Genomic DNA, 25,709 nt, shown 5'->3' on the forward strand with positions numbered 1-25,709 from the left:
GGACAATAAGTGGATGGTGGCTAGTTGTGGCACATTTCAGACTTGTTTTGAAGAGAGTTGGGGGTGGGGATTACACATGCCGACTTAGATGAACAGTGCCATAAAAGTATTCACAGAAAAGTCATACAAATACATACAGTAAAAAACAAATGTCAATGAGATATTCATTTTTTCCTGGAGAGACAGGTCACTAATTAAACTCAGTGCCCTCATTTGGTCAGACAACTTGAGTAGTTGAGATCCGCTAATTTTCGTAAAATCAGACAGATACTAATAATTTATTGTAATTTTTCCTTGTAGAGAATCTGCGATCTCATTATGGATTTAAAATAAACTTTGTGGATTTTTTGAAAAGGGTAGATAGGCTATTTTTTGGAATTTTAAAGGAACATTAAATTTTAAGAATATTATATATTTTATTTTAAGGCAGAAAAATACTCCTATCTGGGGTTTTCTTCAAGGACGGCTGCCTCCGGGAGAGGTGTAATTTAGAAGGTGTTGAAATTGCAATTATATGGAAGGAGGATGAAGGAAAAAGCCAGATTTTGTCCTAAATCCTTGCATGAGATCGCAGATCCTCTACAAGGAAAAATTACAATAAATTATTAGCATTTGTCTGATTTTACGAAAATTAGCAGGTCTTGACTACTCAAAGTTGTCTGATCAACTGTCTAATAAAAGTTTCGAGACTGTAGGACCTCCACATATTTTTTTACTCTATGCCCTCATTTGAATGAAGTCTAGAAGCCACAGAGTGAGTTTGGGGACCAACCATCCCAGAACAGGGCTTGTCATCATAAAAGTAAAAAAGAAAAAAAAAAAAAAAAAAAAAAGATTGCAGTTCAGTAAAAAAAAAATTGTGTAGATTTAGGATAATCCCAATATTATTCACGAAGAAAATTGCTTATATGAAAGTACATACCTTTTGTGCATACTTTCTTAGGGGGAATTTCATTCTAGTACAAATTTTATATTTTACTCTTAATTTTACTTTATAATTACATAAAGCTTTTACTAATTTTGATGTTCTAACTTTTCACTGGCCTTTTATCCATCCTTTAATCGTTTGAAGTACACTGCTTCACCATTTTTATATCCTTAAATATTTTTTCATTTACCTTTGAATTTTTAAGTTTTTATTTTGGATTACTTTCTAAGTTTCGTTTAAAAAAACTGTTTATGTTTTTATAGCAGTTACATTAAGATATACAACAGATATCTACTTTTTAAAAAGGCAAATATATAAGATTCTTTTTTTTTTTTAAGACCAAATATACACTAATCAAAACTGCTTATTTAAATTATGTATGTTTTTATAATATTTTGATCAAACAGAATTAATTTTTTTACTTGAAAATCAATGATTTCTTTTTCTATAACAAGAGCCATTAGCCTTAAGAAAACAGTAATGTAAATTTAATAAAGCAAACCACATCATACTTTCATTACTTATTCTACTGTAGTTAGATTATTGATTGACAGCAAACAAAAATGACTATAATTCTTCTTTTTAATAGAATGGCTTTATATACTCATTTTTAATCATGTAGTAATAGAATAATAAAAATGAACATTAGTGTCAGCCACTGTAAAGTGAAGGTGACTATGAAATATTAGAGAATTAAGTGATAATTTAATAGTATAATTTTAAATGAAATTAATTTCCTACCTTGAATCAATCATGAATTTTTAATGTTAAAATTACCTGATTAATAATGATGGTATCAACTGGAAGATTTGCTTTCTGAGCAAACATTTTCGCTTCATCATAGTTAGAACCAGCTTGTAATTGCTGAATTATATTCCAACATTCATCTATGTAGTCAGGAGTATCCTCTTCTAAAAGCAGTTGTTTCATCTTTATAGAGACTTCAATATCTTTTAAATGTTGCAGCAAATGATAGAGTTTATTAAAATCTGGCACTTTAACTGAAAGTATAATATTAGAGTCTTAAAGAGTGCTGTATAAGAATAGACACCACTTGATCTGAATATTAAAAATATTACAGAACAAGATATACATTATTTTAATTAACATTATTATTCCCTCACAACATTCATCTCCACAATCACTTTACCAGTACTTCAAATTCATCGAATTTAACAATGCGCTCCTAGTGTTAGATACAAGGAGTATATGCACTTGTTTTCACTCTTAGTAACCCTAACACAGCCCATGTATTTTGCTTGTTCCATAATGATCCCCAGCAGACCTTGAAATCTCTGACACCTTGCTTTCCAGGCTGCTGCATATTCCAATAGAAGCACTACAAGAATCACTTAATCTCTGTCTGAGGCTGCTGTTAATCTATTAGTCTATGTATTATCCCTTCCTCCAAGCTAGCAGTTTCCCAATGCATCTAACACTGCTTTAATAGCATCAGCAAATATCCTAGCACCACTTTTGTAAGTGTATCCCATTCCTGTGTCTCTCCTGTTAACAAGCACAGACCACACTGAGAAAACTTCTACTGCATGAGCCATACACAGTCTCTCCTGGGCTGAACTGATCGATAAGGCTCTCATCATGTACTCCATCCTATTGAGCCTGGGCAGAATTGCAGACACTCAATTTTAACTTTCAACTTTTTCTCTATACTGCCTTTTACTTATTAATTAAATCACCATATCTACTACTCTTAATATCATCAGTACCAACATGTAAATGAATATCACCTTTCTGCCCTTAAATGATGACAGCTACTCAATGTTATCAACTTTAGCCTGTAGGAGACATACCCTAGTCCTATCATTCTTACAAATCTCTTAGCAACAAATCAAGTGCTGAGATGGCAGTAAGAGCAGCTGTACAATGCTGTCTGTGTTCTGCAAAAGTAATTTTGGTATAAATAAAATGCTCAGAATGAAAGAGTTAACTGTGAATGAAAGTTGAAGTGGACTTACAAAAATACTAAGTCAGAACCAAGACATTGGAAATTTCTGTAGAAAGGATGTGTAGCAGAAAATGCACATCAGTGTTATAAATAGAGGAATGAGTTTTAAACAAAGTTCATTAATTTACCTGTCAAAACATTTGACTTGATATTATTAGACCTAAATTTCTACACATTTAATTCTAATGGCAATTTCTCTGGTGTTCCAGAGAAAAATGTATAACACGTGAGGTAGAGGAAAACATTAGATCAGTGGGTATGGAATTGTACAGCGAATGAAATTTGACTAGTTGAGACACATGTTTATAAACGGTTGGCGGAAGTAGTGGAATTACAGATGCCAAGTGTGAACAGCAGTACCTGCAGATAAAGGGATACAGCAGAGACTGAATATCAATGGTTCAGAGAGTTCATAAAAGATGGGTCATTAATTAACATAATGGTATGCCTTTTTTGTAGGTATCTCAACAGGTACTTCCCTTCTCAATTTGTATTAGTAGTAGCAGATGATGCAAGAAAGCAATCTTAGAAAGGGGAAAAAAAAAAAAAAAAAAAACTACTCACCAGTCCATCTCCAATAGTTTCTTTTTGAATTTATTCAAAGTACCCACTTCCAAAAAAACAGATGAAGGGTTGTTCCAACAATCAACTACCTGCTGGCTGAAGGCTAGCAGATAGTTGATTCCACACATTTATCCTCCAATCATCCTTCCTCAATTTGAAAAAGAATGCCATCAACATTAAATGTGTATATTCCAATCACCTCACAGGTACCTAATTTCCAGACACTACAATTTTCAGAAATCAAGCCTTTCTTGGTAAGATCATCCTTTTGATCCCCTCACCAATCTCATTTCCATTTTCTGCACCCATTAAAGCAGATCCACATCCTTCTTAAAATGAGGCCTCCAGACCAATATGCAGTACTCAAGAGGTGGCCTTAAATCCATTCAAAGCCAATACACTTCAATCAGATCACCTTGCAGGGGCCTAGACTCCAGAAACTGCAGTTTGCAGAGTTGAAGCCTTTCTTTGTAAGAGCACCAATTTGTTCCCCTCACAAATCTCATTGTCCTTCCCTGTACTTGCACAAGCAGCTCTACATTTTTCCAAAAATGAAGCCTCCAGATCAATGTGCAGTATTCAAGATGCGGCCTAACTACTGCCTTGTACAATGGGATGATCACCTCCTTATCCCTGCTAGCAAAGTTCCTGTATATCATTGAAAAAGCTCTATGAGCTGTCCTGGCATTCTGTCTGCACTGATCAGAGAACTTCATATCAGACTGCACAATTTCTCCCAGGTCTTTTTCATTTTCTACCACTGTGAGTGTAGTAATATCACATGTTTTTATGTTAATCTGGTATTACTGCTACCCATATGCAGTATTTTGCATTTATCGATGTTAAACTTCTTTTGAGCCATTTCTCAGCCCATCTGCCTAATTTTCTTAGATCCTGTTGCAGTAGCTCATCCTGATTGCTGTCGTTAACCATCCTAAGCCTAAGATGGGCTCTGCACTGAACGCTGGGGTCATCCACTGATAAAATCGTTCACAAAGAGCAGTGTCCACTGATAACTGCTCTCCTCCTTCTCAGGGTTAAATTTGAAAGTGTCTGCAATTCTGCCCAGACACGATAGGAGGGAGTATATGATGAGAGCCTTGTCAATCAATTCAGCCCTGGAAAGATTGTGCAAGGCTCAAGGGGTAGAATTTTTTTCAGCCTGGTCTGTACTTGTTAACAGAAGGGATTGCTTCTACAGGGATGGGATACACTTAAATAGAAAGGGTGCAAGAATATTTGCTGATGCTATTGAGGCAGTGTTAGGTGGGTCAGAAAACTGCTAGCTTGGGGGGATACAAGGACTAATAGATTAACAGTAGCCATGACAGAGGTGAAAGTGATTCTTGCACTGCTTCTATTGTAATGAGCAGAAGACTGAAAATAAGATGCAGGATATTTCAGAGACTGCTGGGAGTCATTGCGGTACAGGTAAACACATGGGTTGTGTTAGGGTAGCTAAGAAAAAGAACAGGTGCATGTATACTTCCGTGAACACCAATGCTAGGAGATTGGTAAATAACCTTGATGAATTTGAGGTATTGCTCAAAGCATCAAAGGCAGATATTCTTAGGATATCAGAGACGTGGTGTCACACAGATATAAGGAATGCAGAACTGGAATTCGGGGAGTAACACGTCTACAGAAAGGATAGACAGGATAGGAAGGGAGGAGGGGTTATGCTATTAGTTAAGAAACACAAAATCCAAGGAAGTGAAGCCAGTCGACATCGCTGGACAGTGCAGTGCAGTGTTGAGTCAGTTTGGTGTGACATAAGCGCTGGAAGATCAAAATTGAGAGTAGGAGTGTGCTATAGGCCTAATGACTCTGATGAGTATAATAAGAAACTGTACAGGGAAACAGAGTGGGCCAGTAAACCAGAGAGTCTTATAATGGGAGATTTTAATTTCACAGATATTGACTGGAATTTGTGGGTTGGTCATTCACACACTAGCAAGGCTTTTGTGGATTTATTGGATGATTCTTTTCTACATCAGCATGTTCGGGAGGCAACTAGAGGGTGTAGTACTCTTGATTTGATTATCAGTAGTGATTCTTCGTGCATTAAGAATCTGTAGATAGAGGAACCACTAGGTGGCAGTGATCACAGTGTGCTGAAGTGGGATTTACTCAAAGAGGTAACTACCATTGGGGGTAAAGGAAAGGGTTATTTTTTCGTAAAGGCAACTACGATGGTCTGAGACAGTATTTAAATTCTATACAGTGGGACCAACTGATGATGTTACCAAAAGCAAATTCAAAATGGGAAGCATTCAAAGAACTTATCTTGGAAGCTACTAGACTTTACATACCAACTAAGAAATATTGTTCAAGCCTAAATGGATGTCAGATAAAGTAATGAAACATATGGCAGAGAACTAAAATGCTTGGGATACATATAAATTAACACGTGACACAGAAGCCTATGAGAGATATAAGCTGGTCTGTAACCAAGTCACAAAGGAGGTTAGGCAGGCAAAGGCAGATTATGAGAAATCTTTATCTTTGGCAAAGGATGCAAAGAAAAACAGCAAAGAGTTCTTTACTTATGTAAACTCTAGAAGGAAGGGGATGAATCAGATTGGTCCACTTGATATCGATGGTTCAACTGTTGATGATCCTGCTCAGGTAGCTAACAAACTAAATGAATATTTTCCATCGACATTCACAGATGAGGAGTTATTCAGCGAGGGGAATGCCAGAGGTGTATTCAACTCTGGCAGTAAGCTAGGTAATCTTGTAATAACTGAGAGTAAAGTGGAGGAGAAATTGTTGAAGATAAACACAAGAAAGGCACCTGGGGTGGATGGGATCTATCCAGTTATATAAAAGGAGGCAGCAAAGGAAGTAAGCAAACCCTCAGCCATAATTATGAGAGCTTCCTTGGACTCAGGAGAGGTACCCATAGATTGGAGATGTGCAAATGTGACCCCAATTCACAAAGGAGGATCAAAGGCTGACACAAGAAATTATAGACCTGTGAGTTTAACTTCTGTTCCTGGAAAATTAATGGAGGTACTGGTTAAAGAAGCACTGCAGGATCATCTAGACAAGACTTCAGTTATAGCTCGGCCACAGCATGGTTTTGTTAAGGGGAAGTCTTGCCTGACCAATTTGATTGGATACTATGATGCAGTCACAACAGAACTGGATGCAGGAAATAACTTTGATATTATATACTTGGATCTTAGAAAGGCTTTTGATACTGTTGCACGTGGAAGACCGCTGCACAAATTGGAGCAGTGTGGCATTGGAGGCAAATTGCTTCTATGGATAAAGGAGTGGTTGAGGGATAGAAGACAGAGAGTGGTAATCAATGGGCACTTCTCATCGTGGACTAATGTTATCAGTGGAGTCTCTCAGGGTTTAGTGTCGGGTCCATTATTGTTTTCTGTATTTATAAATAATATTGATGATGGTATATCTAGCTTAATGTCCAAGTTTGCAGATGATACAAAAGTTGGCAGGTTGTTAAGGACACTACTGACACTATGCTGCTGCTGCTGCAACAGGATCTGGAAAGGTTGAGCAGATGGGCTGAGAGGTGGCAAATGAAGTTTAACATTGAGAAATGTAAAGTACTACATATGGGAAACAGCAACATCAGAGCAACGTATCAACTCAGTGTTACTACACTGACAGTGGTAAATGAAAGGACCTGGGGGTAATTGTGCAGGCAGATATGAAGGTCTCTGAGGAGTGCAGATGGGCTGCAAGGGTAGCTCATGATGTCTTATCAATGATATATAGGAATTTTTCTAGCAGGGATAAGGAGGTGATTATTCCCTTGTATAAGGCAATGGTCAGGCTGCACCTTGAGTACTGTGTACAGGTCTGGAGGCCTCATTTCAAGAAGGATGTAGAGCTGCTGGAACGAGTACAGAGAAGTTTAATTTATTGTCAAGGATTAGGCCAAGAAATTTAATAATATTGGATAGAGGGATGGTGAGATTTTTAATTTGTAATTCAGGGTGGATCTTATGTTTTTTTACAGAAATGAATACATTTGGATTTTTGTGCTGATAAGCGTAGCCATTGCAAGACATCCACAACTCAATCTGAAGATCTGAAGCTGTCTCTCAAAAGAATTCAAATTTTTTCCTTGGCATGAGATCATAAAGTCATCTGCATAATGATATAATTCTACTGTGCTTGGAATATCATGGATGATATTGTTTATTCTTACCAAAAATACAGTAGGACTCAAAATAAATCCCCGAGGGACCCCCTCCTCCTGTATATGGATTCTAGAAAGAACATTTAGATAACAAACCTGAAAGGTTCTGCCCTGGAGAAAGCTCTGAATAAACAAAGGAAGCCTGCCTGGTAATCCAAAGGTGTGGAGATCTCGTAAAATACTGAAATGCCATGTTGTATCAAAGGCCTTTTCTAAATCCAGACTTACCATTACTAGGTGGTCGTTTCTGACAAAAGCATTTCTGATGTTTGATTCTGCTTTGGTCATCATATCTAATGCAGATCTATTTTGCCAAAAGCGAAACTGATTTTTATGAAAGATGTTATGTAACTCTAGAAACCAAGTGAGGTGCTTGAGAGACATTTTCTCCAGTATTTTCCCCAAACAACTAGTTAAAGAAATTGGACAATAATTAACTGGATCAGAGAGGTCTTTTCCTGGTTTAGGGATAGCTAATACAAATGAATGTCTCCTTACTCTTTGAGACATTCATTTGTATTAGCCATCCCTAATACATACATTCATTTGTATTAGGGATGGCTAATACAAATGAGTTTTAACACAATATAAAATTTGCCTAGATTAGTCTAGGCAAATTTGCCTAGATCTGTCTAGGCAAATCCTCTTAAAAACTAATTTAGAAGTTGTTGCTGTTAGATTAGAACTAGGAATAATTGTATCTCTTTTTTTCTATTTATCTTCCACCTTCTATTTATCTTAGATATGTTTCCTGTAAACAAATGCCTGCTGGATTGAAATCTCAGATTAGGTCATAAAGTTCATCTGTATTAGTACATAGTCCTCAACAATTCAATTTTAACAAACACTGCATTATTTAGTTTTAGTGGTAATAAGAATCCTCTTATTAGAGGATTCTTCTTTTGTTATCCTGGTCTCACTTCAGGATTTGAAGCCACTAGTAGAGGGAATAGAAATTGGATATTACAAGTCTGGTCTCTATTTTTTTGCTTTAAAGCTGGCTGAGGAACTGAAAGCTGAGCTCTAGCCAACTCAGCAAGTGATTTGTCAGGCAGAATTGAATCAATGGTTTGGTTAGTAGTATTTGCATATGTATGTGCTGGAGCGTCTTTCAATATTTGTCGTCTCACTTCCTCATAAGTCACTTTATGTCAATTTTAAACTTCTTTTTTTCCCAGCTTCCATAATTCACAACTTTTGGAATATGCAGGATTATGGAAGAGCAAATGTAATTGGCTGAACAAATACAAAGTTAATAATAACTTACACTACTTTATATATATATACTAACAACACAAACACTATCACTGCATTCTCCCCTGGCCTGCACCACAACTGAAGAATAATAGCAAGTTGTGGTGCCCAGAGAGTGCAGTGCAGTGCAGTGCAGAAAGCAAGAGTCGAACAAATGAAATGAAAGCCAGAAGAATGAATGAGAGTGTAAGTGTGAGAAAAAGAACACACACACCATATGTGTTACAGTTAAGTTCACACTAACCCTAGTTTTAATCTTTTATATTCTTTCTTATTTAGCTTAATCATCAAGATTAGTATTTAAATTATATTATGCACCATTGTATCACCCCCCCTGGTGTGGGAGAAAGAGAGGAATGAGTGAGTGAAAAACAGAGTGAAAGAGAGGAGTGAGTGAAAAATAAAATAAAATGTATATATACACATATATATAACCTAACAAGAAAATGCGGATTATGAATGAAGTAAATGTGTGTCTCTCCCCCCTTCCCTTCCCTGGAGGGTTCCCCCACAACCAGATAATCAGTAATGGCAGTGTGCTACTGCAACAGGATCTAGATAATTTGGGCAGATGGGCTAAGAAGTGGCAACTGAAGTTTAACCTTGACAAATGCAAAGTACTGCATCTGGGTAAAAGTAATCCCAGAGAAACGTACCAACTGTGTGGTACTACATTTAAGGTGGTAGAAAATGAAAAAGACCTGGGAGTAATTGTGCAGTCAGATATGAAGTTTTCTGAGCAATGCAGACAGGCTTCCAGGGCAGGTCATGGGGTTTTGCCAATGATATATAGGAATTTTGCTAGCAGGGAGAAGGAGGTGATTGTCCCTCTGTATAAGGCAATGGTCAGGCCACGCCTCGAGTACTGCGTACAGGTCTGGAGACCTCATTTTAGGAAGGATGTAGATTTACTTGAGCATGTACAGAGAAGGGCAACAAGATTGGTGAGGGGAATGAAGGGATCCTCTTACCAAGAGAGGCTTAAGTTCTGCAAATTGCAGTGGCTGGAGACTAGGCACCTGTGCGGTGATCTGATTGAGGTGTATAAGGCCTTGAATGGGTTGAGTATGCTGAATTCTGATGGGATCCTTCCACTTGTTCAGATTACGAACCTAAGGGGGCATAAATTCAAATTAAGAAAAGACAGATGTAGAATTGATGTGCGGAAATTTGCCTTTAGCCAGCGGGTGGTTAATTGCTGGAACAAACTTCCATCTGTCGTTGTGGAAGTTGATAGGTTGAATAAATTTAAGGAGGAACTGGACAGGCATTTGGAGGGAATGGTGTGATGCCACTACTACTACATATCGCACCCCCCAGAGCGGGATGGGCAGTTTGACCTTCCTACTGGATTCAACAAGACATGGACTTGACAACCATCACCAATGAAGACATACTGCAGCTTTTCTGCCAACATGCCATTTGGCGATCTGAACTGGGTACTCTAACACGGTTCCCTTTAAAACCCCAACCCTAGGCAAGGGAGGGAGGAGATGGGTCTCTGTCTCTTCCTCCTCCTCCTTGCCTCCCCCATCCCCAAAGAGATCAGTGGGGATGCCTACTCTATCATCCCCATCCTTCTACCTGTTTTCCCCCCCACTCTAAGTAAACCAACCGAGTATGCCCTTAACAATGCTGCCAAATTGAAATCAGCATGAAAAAATTGAACTGCTTTCCCGTAAACCTTTTTTGGCCTTTCCAAATTCTAGTTAGTGTTCATCCCCTTTTTTATATATATATGTCTTGCCACTGAAATCTTTGGAAATCAGGTGGTGGAGCCTCCCAGAGTACTTAAATAATCTACTGGGTGCCTGACCTGCCTCCTTGTGGCAAAGTGTGGGCAACAGTGGGTGCCAATAGGGCCTAATGGCTAAATGGTCAGAGAAACAACAGAACGTAACACAACACAGCAAGCCACTCCCCACACACTTTTTAAATCTCTGGCTTCCACTGACAAAACAATAGTTAAATTTTTTGAATATATATATATATATATATATATATAGAAACAAATTAGGCTATAGATGGTGGTACGTACGCAGCATTAGTACATCGTCACGCTACCCCCACACAATGCTATGTCCGTACCGCCATCTATAGCCTAATTTGTTTCTATATATATATATATATTCAGTTTAACTATTGTTTTGTCAGTGGTGTGGTTTGGCCATGCGAGTACTAGGCTTTCTGTCTCATTATTTTTCGCTGCATAAGGACCACCGTTATGCAAATCTATTGCATTGGCGGTTTGATCTTAGTATCATTCCGTCGTTGCATGGATTTATTTAGAGTTCAAAATGCAGTGATTCCCTGACCTCATGGTCCTCTGTTAAGATGGGGCATAATGGTCAGTCTATTTTATTCCATTTTATTAATTATTATTTTCAGTTTATTTGATCACGTAATGTTGTTAGTCCACGTTTCCACCTTAGTGGGATTTCATATAATTCGGAAACAGGTGCAAGAATTTTTCTGTGCTTTTGTTATTTTATTTGGTTAAGTTCATTTTCACTCTACTGGTTTGCCATGCTACTGGCAAATATCCTATTTTAGCTTACGCACGCACGTACGCACACACACACATATAAATATATATAAGTATAATAACCATAAAAATAAATTGGAATAAAAATTTAAAAAAAAGAAAAATTTATTATCCTTACATTTAAATGTTCTAAATTATCTTAGAGTTTCTGCTGCAATATTTTTATTCTTGTTATCCCCCTCTTCCCTCCCTGTAGGTTTGGTAATTATGTTTAATTTTAACTATTTTTGCTCTTGCCTTGCCATGTTGCTGGCAGTATTTTTATTTTTAATTTTTATTCTAATTTATTTTTATGGTTATATATCAAGCATCATGTAGAGGAATATGCTTTTTGCTGCCTCTGATGTTTGCTGTACATTTTTATTTTATTTTTATTATGAAAGATTCAGTTTCCAACTATTTTAAACGTTATTCAAATATATGTATTTCACATGACAGTAGTGGGCGAATTGCTTACGCTGCACCTGTGCTGCCATCCACAGATCATTTTTTGTCTATATAATCTGGTTAAGATTACTTTTGTCGGTAGTGTAGCTTTGCATTGCAGTGCTCGTATCTGTTCTATTTTTTAATTTTCGCTGCATCAGGACCACCGCTATTCAAGTCCTCGGCATTGACGGTTCGAGCGACTCGCCTTTGCGTCAATTTGTCTGGCGATCGAACTGCAGCAATTCCCTGATCATTATTGGCCTTGTGGTCCTCTATTGAGAGGGGCGTAATGGTCAGTCTATTTTTGGTTTATTTTTGTTTTATTTTATTGTAGTGGTTTACATCTCTGTTGATGATATTTCACATAAATTTGGACCTGGTGCCTGTCAGAGGGGGCGGCTGTTAAATTTCTATTTAATTGGCTTTCGAAATTTAATGAATTGCTATTTTATTATCCTTACATTTAGATGTTCTAAATTATCTTAGAGAGTTTCTACTGCAATATTTTTATTCTTGTTACCCCTCTCTTCCCTCCCTGTAGGTTTGATCGTTAGGTTTAATTTTAACTATTTTTGCTCTTGTTTTGCCATTCTGTTGGCATTATTTTTATTTTTAATTTTTTTTCTAATTTATTTTTATGTCAAGCATCATGTAGAGGAATATGCTTTCTGCTGCCTCTGATGTTTGCTGTACATTTTTATTATGAAAGATTCAGTTTCCAAATATTTTAAACATTATTCAAATATATGTATATAAGTATAATCCTTTATGATGAAATTCTTATACTGATTTACTTCAAAAATTGAAAAGTAGAAAAGCTATTGTCAATGTGAAAAATTCAATGTTTCAAATGGAATGTGTTAGCTACTTCACATTCAGTAGTAAAAGATCCTCAAAGAATTTCAAAATATAAAAATTAAGAAAATTAATTAAATCTTAAAAATATTCCTTTTCCTGTTTCATTGGATGATATATCTAAATTTGAAAAGCAAAATAATATTTCTATTAATGTTTATCACTATGAAAAAAGATCATTTGCAGTTTACTGATAACTGAAAATAAATTAGATAAACACGTGAATCTATAATATGTGAAGAGACATGTTGAAAGTGATAATACTATTAAAGAACATCATGGTTGGATAAAAAATAAGTCAAGATTAGTACATTGAAAGGAGAGAATTTGTGGAATACCTGGATCCTTGGTAACACGAAACTGACACCCATCTCACTAGTGGATGAATCCACAGCTTGTCAGGTATATAAGTACACTGTATTTGCATAAATAGTAACTTGATGTCAGTATGGATAAAAGTTGCGAGTTAATTGACTTTGAAAGAGGGATGATATTGGACACATGATGCAAGAAAGAAAGCTTATAAAGCATTAGGAAAAAAAAAAAAAAAAACACTTCTCATTTCACCCATCCACTCACTCCAAATGTCTGTCTAGTTCTGCCTTCAATCGGTTCAAGCTATCAACTTCTACAAGGACAGTTGAAAGTTTGTTCCAGCAATCAACCACCCACTGGCAAAATGCAAACTTCCACACAACTATCCTACAACTGCCATCCTCAATTTGAATTTATGCCCTCTCAGGCAGTTATTCTGAGCAAGGGGAAGAATCCCATCAGCATTGAGCATGCTCAAACCATTCAAGGCTTTATACACCTCAATCAGATCACCTTGCAGGTGCCTAGTCTCCAGACACTGTGATTTGTAAAATTTAAGCCTGTTTATAGCTGAATCATGGCCCTGAATATGCCATGGTTTTATTAAGCATTTTAATTATTAAGTGTTGAGATTAGCAAATGCTTCAATAGATGAGCAACAAAATCAAGATATGCATCTAGCTTAATTCTCTGACAATGCACAATGTGCCAAAGGAATTAGTAATAATAAATAATTTTTATTTTAAAATAGCCGACCGGGCTGGCCGGGTGGGTAAAGTGCCTGCCAGGCAACCCAAAGGTCGCGGGTCTGAATCCCGCCTTGTGCTTGGATCAAAGTACTGCAAAAACCTTGGGAGGTGCATTATGGCCACAGAAGCCGATGCGCCAACAACTAAAAAAAAAAAAAAAAAATTATTTTAAAATAAATATTTTTTGTTTTAAACATACAATTTATTTTTATTATTTTTTTATTTTTTTTAAAATTAAAGATAAACGTAAGAAAGGCACCTGGGGTGGATGGGATCTATCCAGTTATATTAAAGGAGACAGCAAAGGAAGTAAGCAAACCCTTAGCCATAATTATGAGAGCTTCCTTGGACTCAGGGGAAGTACCCATGGACTGGAGATGTGCAAACGTGACCCACATTCACAAAGGAGGATCAAAGGGCGACACAAGTAATTATAGACCTGTTAGTTTAACTTCTGTTCCAGGGAAATTAATGGAGGCACTGGTTAAAGAAGCACTGCAGGATCATCTAGACAAGACTTCAGTTATAGCTTGGACACAGCATGGGTTTGCTAAGGGGAAGTCTTATCTGATCAATTTGATTGGATACTATGATGTGGTCACAAAGCAACTGGATGCAGGGAATAACTTAGATATCATATACAGTCAGTCCTCATATAACACGTGTTTACACTACACGAGTTCATTCATACATGATTTATAAATAGGGGAACAATATCGTATATAACATGAACCGAATTAGCTTATGCACGATTCACCTTTGTGTTTACAAGAAATGGCAGTCGAACGCAGAATCACCCCAACTGAATGCAACACGATAGAAATGAAGAGAAGATTCTGAAAATTTATTTGTTTTTTAATATCAGTGAAGGTGAAACACATTTCACCATAATAAGGTAAAAACCCACACAATTTCAGCTATTGGTATTATCGCAAATGCCATTAGATCGAGTTTACTACCAGTTTATAAGAGATTCCACTAGCAGAAAAGCAACTGGAAATTGTTTTTATTGTTTTATGGCAGTGACCCCCAGAAATGTGCTTTAGTAAAATGTGAGGTGTTAATAGTGTATCTCTGCCTTTACTGCGTTGTTTATTCAGTTGCTACACGTACGCAGCTTTGTTTATGTGTATCAATTGTGCTTTGTTCCCTAAAAATTAGTAAAATACTTAAGCGGTGTGAAAAGGAAGCATCCTGGTGAAGACAGTACAGATTCAGAGAGAAAAAGAAAAGCAATATTGATAAACAGAGGCGGACTGGATCAAAAATTCTTACCCGGGAAAATTTCTAGTGGCCTCATACTATGGTTTATGGCAAAAATCACACTGGCCTCTGGCCCACAGGGGTTTCCCTGGTAAGACTTATGGCCAGTCTGCCTCTGTCGATAGAGAAAAAATATGAAATTGTGAAACGCTTTGAGCGAAATGAAAGACCATGTGTGTGAAGACCATGAGACAATGCCGAGAATTAGAAAGAATGCAGAGAAAATAAAAACAACTTTCATAGCAGGAACAACTCAAAGTATAATTAAAATCCATTAGATCAAGACACAAAGAATTGAAAGAGATGGAACGGCTGTCATCTGTTTGGATAGAAAATCAAACAAAAAACAAGTCTGCTTATGATAGAAGCAAAAGCATTAGCAATATTTAATTACATAATAGTCGTAATAAATACGTAAGTATTTTATTTCAATTATTTATTGTGTCTGGTAATGTTTTGGTTACAAATGTGTGTTCAATCTTGGGTGGTCGGCACCTAACCCTATTTTTCCCATAGGGCCTGTTGTTTATATTGCACGATTTTGCATTGCACGAGGGTTTCTAGGAACACAACTATTGTGCTATAAGAGGACTGACTGTATTTGGATCTTAGAAAGGCTTTTGATACTGTTGCACATGAAGATTGCTGCACAAATTGGAGCAGTGCAGCATTGGAGGTAAATTGCTGCTATGGATAAAGGGATGGTTGAGTGGGGTTGAGTGGCACCCGGAGTGAATGGGATCTATCCAGTTATATTAAAGGAGGCAGCAAAGGAAGTAAGCAAACCCCCTAGCCATAATTATGAGAGCTTCTTTGGACTCAGGGGAGGTACCCATGGACTGGAGATGTGCAAATGTAACCCCAATTCACAAAGGAGGATCAAAAGCTACACAAGTAATTACAGACCTGTTAGTTTAACTTCTGTTCCTGGAAAATTAATGGAGGCACTGGTTAAAGAAGCACTGCAGGATCATCTGGACAAGAATTCAGTTATAGCTCAGACACAGCATGGTTTGGTTAAGGGCAGGTCTTGTCTGACCAATTTGATTGGATACTATGATGTAGTCACAAAAGAACTGGATTCAGGGAATAACTTTAATATTATATATTTGGATCTTAGAAAGGCTTTTGATACTGTTGCGCATGGAAGACTGCTGCACAAATTGGAGAAGTGTGGCTCTGGAGGCAAATTGCTGCTATGGATAAAGGGATGGTTGAGTGGCAGAAGACAGAGAGTGGTAATCAATGGACACTGCTCAACATGGACTAATGTTATTAGTGGAGTTCCTCAGGGTTCAGTGTTGGGTCCATTGTTGTTTTCTGTATTTATAAATGATATTGATGATGGTGTATCAGGCTTAATGTCCAAGTTTGCAGACGATACCAAGGTTGGCAGGGTTGTTAAGGACACTACTGATACTATGCTGCTGCAACAGGATCTGGAAAGATTGAGCAGATGGGCTGAGAGGTGGCAAATGAAGTTTAACATTGACAAATGTAAAGTACTACATATGGGAAACAGTAACCCCAGATCAACGTATCAACTCTGTGGTACTACGCTGACAGTGGTAGAGAATGAAAAGGACCTGGGGGTAATTGTGCAGGCAGATATGAAGTTCTCTGAGCAGTGCAGACGAGCTGCAAGAGTAGCTCATGGTGTCTTGTCAATGATATACAGGAATTTTTCTAGCAGGGACAGGGATGTGATTATTCCCTTGTATAAGGCATTGGTCAGGCCACACCTTGAGTACTGTATACAGGTCTGGAGGCCTCATTTCAAGAAGGATGTAGAGCTGCTGGAATGAGTACAGAGAAGGGCAACAAGATTAGTGAATGGAACAAAGGGTTGCTCTTACGAAGAAAGGCTCAAGTTTTGCAAATTACAGAGCCTGGTGACTAGGCATCGGCGAGGTGATCTGATAGAGGTGTATAAGGCTTTGAATGGCTTGAGCATGCTCAATACCGATGGGATTCTTCCTCTTGCTCAGAATAATCACCTGAGAGGGCATAAATTCAAATTGAGGAAGGACGGATGTTGGATAGATGTGCGGAAATTTGCCTTTAGCCAGCGGGCAGTTGGTTTGTGGAATAGACTCCCATCGCTTGTTGTTGAAGTTGATAGCCTAAACAAATTTAAGGCTCAGCTGGACAGGTATTTCGAACGAACGGAGGGGTGAAATGGGAGTAGTGGTTTTTTTTTTTTTTTTTGGCTGATGCTGAATAAGCTTGCTTTCTTGCATCATATGCCTCTACTAATGCTAATGCTAATGCTAGAAGACAGAGAGTGGTAATCAATGGACACTGCTCTTCGTGGACTAATGTTATTAGTGGAGTCTGTCAGGATTCAGTGTTGGGTCCATTGTTGTTTTCTGTATTTATAAATGATATTGATGATGGTATATCAGGCTTAATGTCCAAGTTTGCAGATGATACGAAGGTTGGCAGGGTTGTTAATGACACTAATGACAGTACGCTGCTGCTGCAACAGAATCTATAAAAGTTGAGTAGATGGGTTGAGAGGTGACAAATGAAGTTTAACCTTAACAAATGTAAAGTACTACACATATGGGAAGCAGTAACCCCACAGTAACGTATCAACTCTGTGGTACTACACTGACAGTGGTAGAAAATGAAAAGGACCTGACACTGTCAGTGTAGTACCACAGAGTTGATACATTTCTGTGGTAACATATGGACACCATTAGCTACTCTTGCAGTGCAGACAGTCTGCAAGAGTAGCTCATGGTGTCTTGTCAATGATATAGAGGAATTTTTCTAGCAGGGATAAGGAGATGATTATCCCCTTGTATAAGGCAATGGTCAGGCCACACCTTGAGTACTGTTGTTGTTGTTATTTTTGGTACAAGGGCTGCTTAGACCATATTGTGCCTATCAGTGATATGAAAGTTATCAATGGTGACTGTTATGGAAACAGTCAGATTCGATCACATAATTTTATTCGTTTAAGAAAGCAGAATAACTCCAAGGTATTAGCATCATTGCCTATGATATGAGAGAGTTTAGAGGTTCTTTTAGATTTGGAAGGAAGCTGAATGAACATTGCCGAGCATGCTTGTACAGAGTGCATTCAACAAGAATGTGCTTCATTGTTAGCTGACAGTTGCATTGAAAACACTGTGGAGGATCATTTCCTGTGAGGAGAAATAGGTGAGTAAACTGGCTGTAGCCTATTCGTGCTCTGGTTAAGATGACTTCTTCCTTTCTGTTAGTACGAAAACTAGAGGTCCATAACTGTGGTTCTGGTTTTATTTCCAATAGCTTATTATCCGTTTGAGCTTGCCATAGAAGTGTCCATTGTTCCTTACATGTCCTTTGTATCATAGGTCTGTAATCAACATATGGAACGCAAAAGCCTGAAGATGATGGGTTAGATGGATGTTTTGCAGCATAGTCTGCGCATTCGTTTCTTGGGATCCCAGTGTGACCTGGGATCTAGCAGAAGATGACTACTTGCTGGCGTTCCTGAATAAGAATCATCTTACTTCTTATGGTTTTTATTAAAGGATTGGTTGGTGAGGAGATGTTTTGTAGGGCTACTAGTGTACTCTGCGAGTCGGTATGTATTATACTTTTTTTAATGGAGCAATGAACAATATTTTCTAGGGCAAGTTTAATGGCGAATAACTCAGCTGTATAACTGCTGCATTCAGTAGGCAGAGATACAGAGATGGTGTTAAAAGGGAAAACTGCTGCAGCACCTACTCCACTATCAGACTTTGATCCATCTGTGTATATTTTCATGAAATGCAGATAATTTTGCGTGTGAGCAGTATGAAGTTGTCGCACGTTAAGATTTGCAAGGGAATCTTTTCCCCAGTTCAGGAAGTAATTGTCACAGGATGGATTAACACAGGACCATGGGGGAACTGAAGTGTTTGGATCTTGGAGGACTTTTTCAAGGTGCACATTCCAGCATTCAGATAGAGCCTGCAATCTGATGCCAGTAGGTTGGACTGCTCTGGGTTTATTTCTGTAAAACATTTTAAACTGTGGATCACTAAGTATAGGCCAAATTGGATGAGTAGGCATGCTTTGAATTTTGAGCGGCATAATTCAAAAGTAACACCTTTCTTCTGAGGCAGAGTGGAACTTCATGGGCTTTAGCGTAGAGACTTTGTACTGGCGATGTTCTATAAGTACCTGTAGCAATCCTGAGGGAAGAACGTTGAACAGGAGCAAGCTGTACTAGCACACTCTCCCTAGCAGAGTCATACACCGGGGCTCCATAATCAAGACGAGATCTAATTAGAGTTCTATACAGGTGAAGTAAGGTGTAACGGTCAGCACCCCATGTTGTAGAAGAAAGAACTCTGAGAATGTTCATTTTTTTCTGGCAGGTTGTCCGGAGATATTTGATATGTTCTAAAAAATTAAGTTTCCTATCAAAAATTAGACCGAGGAGGCGAATGCTACTCATAACTGAGATAGGATGATTTGTTAGGTGTAGCTCTGGGTCAGGATGCATCCCTCGTTTGTTACAAAAGTGAACGGCACTAGATTTTTGATGAGATAGTCTGTAACCATTCTGTGTCATCCATAGTTCAATATTGTTTAGTGAGATTTGTAGTTGCCTTTCAATGAAGTTCATATTCAGCAAACTGCAGGAAACAGTCAGATCATCAGCATAGAGATATGAGTTCACAGTGTTGGGAATACATTTGGTAATATGATTTATTCTCAACGCAAATAAAGTAGCACTGAGAACTGAGCCCTGTGGGACTCCTTCCTCTTGTATATAGATTTATGAGAAGACTTGTCTATAGCGAACTTGAAAAGATCTATACTGAAGGAAGTTTTGTATGTAGCATGGTAAGTGACCTCTCAGTTCAAGGGAATGAAGATCTTTTAAGATACCAAAACGCCAGGTGGTGTCAAAGGCCTTCTCTATGTCAAGGCAGACCATGACAAGATGTTCATTTCAAATAAATGCATTCCTGATATTTGTTTCGGCTTTAACCATAAGATCTAGGGATGAGCGATTTTTTCTGAAACCAAACTGGTTATCAGAGATTAGATGTTTTGAATCCAGATACCATGTTAATCGGCGGTGTATAATTTTTTCTAATGTTTTACTCAAGCAACTGGTAAGAGAGATGGGTCTATAATTGTGAGGGATAGAATGATCTTTCCCTGATTTGGGAATTGCCAGTACATAGGAGTGTTGCCAGCGAGTGGGGTATGAATGTTCAATGAATATGCGGTTGTAAAAGGTCAGCAGCAAGGATAATGATTTATTGTCTAAGTGTTGAAGCATTATGTAATATACTCCGTCGGGACCAGCAGCACTGTTCTTTGAGGAATATATAGCTTTTTGAAGTTCGATCATAGTAGGTGTCTGATTATATGGTAGAGAAGCAGTGGTTTTGAAGTTAAGTTCTGATTTTTCGGCTGAAGCTTTGATCTTCTGAAATGACGGATCATATGAGGTCGAGGCAGACAACTGGGAGAATACTGTCCCTAGAGTATTCGCAATTTCTACAGGAGTAGAGAGCTCCTGTCCATTCCAGTTGAATACTGGCGAGGATAATGGAGGAAATTTGTCATTTAGCTGTCTTATTTTTTTCCATATTATTCTTACATCAGTATTTTTATTTACTGAAGTTGCAAATCAGATCCAAGAGTTTCTTTTAGCTTTCTTTCTGATGTGTCGGGCTTTGGCTCTTAGTTTCTTATAATTTATAAGATTATTGGTAGTAGGGTATTTGCGAAATATATTCCACGCTTGGTTTTTTTCTTTTTTGGCATTCTTACATTCATCATTCCACCAACAGTTTATGGGTCTGTAGGTGTCTGATTGTGAGATGGCAATAGATGCAGCTGCTAGAATTTCTTTGGTGATATGATCAGTGGCTGTGTCAATTGGGAAAGATTCGATGATGTGTTTATCAAATGAAACATGAGAGGTGTACTTGGCCCAATCTGCTTTGGAAAATTTCCATTTTATTTGGTTTTTTGCAGTTGAAGAGTGTGATGTTTGGATCTTACAGATTAATGGGTAGTGGTCACTGTTTAGTGGGTCATCTAGAGCTGTCCACTCAATATTAGGAAAGAGGATCGGAGAGCATATAGATAGATCTATTGCAGACACTGTTCCTGTTGGGAGATGGATGTAAGTTGGTGAACCAGTATTTAGGATGGTTAAGTTTTGTCTGTCAATGAGTATTTCAATGAGTTGCCCTCGTCCATCTGCACTGGGAGAACCCCACAATGGATGGTGTCCATTGAAGTCGCCCAATAAACAGAAAGGGGTTGGCAACTGCATTATAAAATTTTCAAGTTCGTGAATAGTACATGGATGATTGGGTGGTAGACAGATCGAAACAAGAGTCAGAGTGATGCCAATTGCTATTCGGGTAGCAATGGCTTCTATAGAGGTTTGTAAAGAAATGCATCTGCATGGAACTCGCGAATCTATGAATATGGCTACTCCACCACGAGCATTATTTGCAAAGGTCTATCTTGTCTGAAAAGAGTATAGTTTTTTATCAAGGGAGATACCTCAGCAGTCAGATATGTCTCCTGTAAGCAGATGCCCACTGGTTTATGCTGCTAATTATGTTGTATATGTCATAAATGTTGCTCCTAAAGCCTCTACAATTCCATTGGACAACGTTGTTCATTGTTTCAATTTAGATGAAGGAACTGAATCTGACTGCTTTTTGGAAGTCTGTCTGGCACGGTCAATTTTAATCCTATCTCTTTTTGAGAAAACTGGTCTTTTGTCTATTTCATCCTCTGGATGGATCTCCAGAATGGTTTCGGTATCATCTTGATTGGAAATTTCATTAGTATCCATAAGGGAGGAGTCAAATGTCTGTTTTCGATTAGAATCTGCGTTATCTGCTTGGACGGATCTTACGGGATCTGCATCGGCAGAAGGGGGTATCGTGACTTTGTATTGTTAGCTCTAGTAGAAATCTGTTGCTTTGAAGGTTGAGGTACAGAACTGAGCAGGGAACGAGCCCATTCCGAAATAGAGATATTTGGAGGTATTGATGTATCAGTCTGCACTGATACTGAATGAAACTTTTTAGAGGCTTCAGCATACGTGCGTCTAGGTGTCATTAGTTGTATTTGCTTTCTTGCTTCTGGAAATGAAACTTTCTTTTCTATTTTATATTTCTGGATTTTTTTCTCATATTTCCATTGTTCACAATTTTTAGAAAAGGCTGGATGGTTACCTTTACAATTGGGGCAGAGCGGAGCCTGGGCTTTACAGTCAGCCTGGGAATGATCTTTTGAACCACAGTTAGGACATACGGGGTCTCCTCGACAGACTGTTTGTGAGTGTCCGAATTTCTGACACTTGTAACATCTTATTGGGTTCGGGATATATGGGCGAATGCAACAATGCAAATACCCTGCTTTTACTGATGAAGGTAAATTAGGTGAGCTGAATGTCAAAATTATGCTGCGAGTTGGAAGGAGTTCGCCATCTTTTTTCATCATAATTCGTTTTGCCTGTGTGACTTTCTGATCCTGCAGTTCCTGAACAATTTCTTCTTCTGATACATTCATTAGGTCCCATTCAGAAATAACACCTTTGGATGAATTAAGTGTGGCATGTGGGGACACCTTAACCGGAACTCCACCAAATGAGGTGAGTCTCAGTAGAGATTCAGAGTGTTTGGAGTTGGTGGTCTCAACAAGCAGGTTGCCAGATTTCAGTCATCGTACCATTTTAGAGAGCCAACTACGCTCTCAAGACATTTTTGAATGAGGAATGGTGATAAACCACCCAAGGATTGGTTAGTTAGCGAATGCAGAATCAGAAAACTTGGGTTTTCCATTCGGGGAGCATCCGTCCTCAGTCTCTTTGGATTGGATAAGTCATTATCGGGTATGTGCAAATCCAATATATTTGGATTTGCAGTCCTAATCGGTGGAAAATTGTCAAAGTCCATGTTTTGCTCCTTTTGGCCCTGGGGGTTGGTTTTACCACCCAGATTTCCGGCCCCGCCACGGGGAGGCAGGAGCAGTGCGACAAGGTGACCAAGCGGCTAAGTTAGTTAGTTAGTACTATTAGAAATAAAAAACAGAAAGGTAACTTTCCTTTTTGGGCCTTTGCCTACTTCTTCTAGTGCAAAAGAGCTACACTAATTAATAAATAAAGAAAACGGTTGTTGAAACAAAATATAATCTCTCACTTGAAGGCTCTTTAGAGATAACGCTTTGAGATATGCAAAGAAATCGCTTGGTCACGGAACGCTTGGCACCCGGGGCCACCTTGAGTACTGTATAAGGTCTGGAGGCCTCATTTTAAGAAGGATGTAGAGCTGCTGGAACGAGTACAGTGTAGGGCAACAAGATTAGTGAATGGAACAAAGGGTTGCTCTTATGAAGAAAAGCTTAAGTTTTGCAGACTACAATTTTCGGAGACTAGGCACCTGCGAGGTGATCTGATAGAGGTGTATAAAGCCTTGAATGGTTTGAGCATGATCAATGCCAATGGGATTCTTCCTCTTGCTCAGAATAATCACCTGAGAGGGCATAAATTCAGATTGAGGAAAGATAGATATAGGATAGATGTGCGGAAGTTTGCCTTTAGCCAGCAGGTAGTTGATTGGTAGAACAGACTTCCATCTTTTGTTGTGGAAGTTGATAGCCTAAATAAATTTAAGACTAACATTCCAAATACCTGAGCTGGACAGGTTTTGGAATGAACAGAGGGGTGAAATTGGAGTGTTTTTTTTTTTTTTTTTTTTTTTTTCTCTGATGCTGCATAAGCTTTCACATTAGTAGAGGCATATGATGCTTTCTTGTATCATATGCCTCTACTAATGTGAATGCTAACTTCCAGAATACTGTTCAGACCGGAAAAAAAGCGATCTGTGTCAAGAGAAACAAATTCTTCCCTTATATAGAAGATTATATAGACTTTCTTCAACAACAGAATTAGCTAAAATTTAGGAAATGCAAAAGAAAATTATGTATGACATGTCCGTACATGTACAATAAACACCACACTACAATAGATAACTCCCCAGTTTTTTGTGATATACATCATTACCTGCAAGGAATGTGGGATACAATACGTTGGACAAAAACTAGCACAGAACTGCATTTAAGAATAAATCTATATTGATCACAAATTAGGAAATTTGGAGAAAGACCCACCAATGGAAAAAAATCAAAAATTTCAGATAAATACAATCTGAGATTGAACTAAAACACTTTCAAAAACACAAGTTCAGCAATATATCAATAGCTATACTAACTATAGAAGAAAACACTGGAAAAGGGAAATCACGGAAGACCTCTATATACTACACAGTAAATCTCTTTACCCTTAAGGGCTAAACAATAGGTTTAATGGCAGAGACTTCGCCTACAATGGTACCAGGCAATGCACGTATATTTCATCTTGCTAAAAATGTATACGGCAACACACTAAAAAACACTAAAATCAGACAAAAATACAGCAGCTACAGCAAAAACCAGTCCACAAAGCCTTCACAATTTTGAAACTCTGCTCACCGAATGGGATAAATTTAGTCACATCTATGACTAAATTTATCGTAACACACTCTTTTACTAAAACACAGCAAACTAAAAGCCCTTAAAAAGATCTGCCAGTGATACTCCTTCAAAAGCTTGCATCTAAAACACACCATAGAAGACATAATTAGATTTAAAATAGGATACATCAGCCCAGAAAATAAAGCAAAAGAATACTGCATAACAAAATATCAAAATGGCATTTTCGACCATGTCAATCTAAGAGATATTATTGATAAAACCACTAAATATTTGCCTTGACAAAATTAATATAGAGATTAGTCATGTGTGGCCTATTGGACTGGCTATATGCAATTACAAGAACACAATAGCAGACCTGAATAAAATTGAACTCCTTTGTTTCTGAAAAGAAACCAAACAAAGCTTTTATAGATCCACATCACAAGTACAATACATACAGGCGACCTTAATACAGGGTTATTCAAAATGAAGTCCGGGGTTTCAAACAATTCCTGTACACACATGAGCAGACATAGGAAGAAAGAAATATTTCCAGAATGCAGGTATAGTAATGAAGTTTTTTTACATACCTCATAAATGTCCAATATGTTGTTGTTGTTATTTGGTTTTTAGGAGCATTAGCAACTAAGGCCATATTGCTCCGTGAATATGCGGTGGTCATTCCTGACCTTTCCGCATCCTCCGTGTTTGGTGGTGACGGGCTCGAACCCCGGTCTAATCAAGAAGCGTGTGCTACGCACTGCTGCTCCTTCCCACCTGGCTACGGAGGCGCCATGTCCAATATGAGAGTCTTTAGTGAAATCGCCTAAAATCGCACATTCTACTTATTCACTTTCCCCGTCAAATGGAAGGTCGATTCATCAGAAAAAATCACTCTGTCAGCAAAGTGGCATTGCGCAATGGTAACAGATTTACTTACATGAAACTTCAACACAGTAAAAGCTTTCTCATTACATTCTGAAGCCATGTTGCAACAGAGCAGAACTGGCGTCACAGGCAAATGAACGATTGCACGGTGGTATGCGTCCAATGCCATCTGGTGGTTAGCCATGCAGCATATAGAACATCGCGAGCGTGGGAATGAAACTTGAGATATTATGCGTTCTTTCAAGATGGCTACAAATGATTATGACACATGTGCTTTCCCAAAAAAAAAATTCTGA

At 38.1% G+C, this 25,709-nt stretch overlaps 1 protein-coding gene across 1 annotated transcript in view; it reads right to left on the bottom strand.

Annotated features, from left to right (window-relative positions):
• LOC150089270 (spatacsin-like) overlaps positions 1–25,709 on the bottom strand; it is a 445,059-nt gene that overhangs the window by 393,351 nt on the left and 25,999 nt on the right. Inside the window, exon 4 of the mRNA XM_090389929.1 lies at positions 1,706–1,929. Within this exon, the coding sequence (XP_090246055.1) occupies positions 1,706–1,929 (224 nt within the window). The remainder of the gene's footprint in view (positions 1–1,705; positions 1,930–25,709) is intronic.

This window comes from Mastigoproctus giganteus, chromosome 2, assembly GCF_048544385.1.
Source record: "Mastigoproctus giganteus isolate SK-2022 chromosome 2, ASM4854438v1, whole genome shotgun sequence".
Lineage (NCBI taxonomy): Eukaryota > Metazoa > Arthropoda > Arachnida > Uropygi > Thelyphonidae > Mastigoproctus > Mastigoproctus giganteus.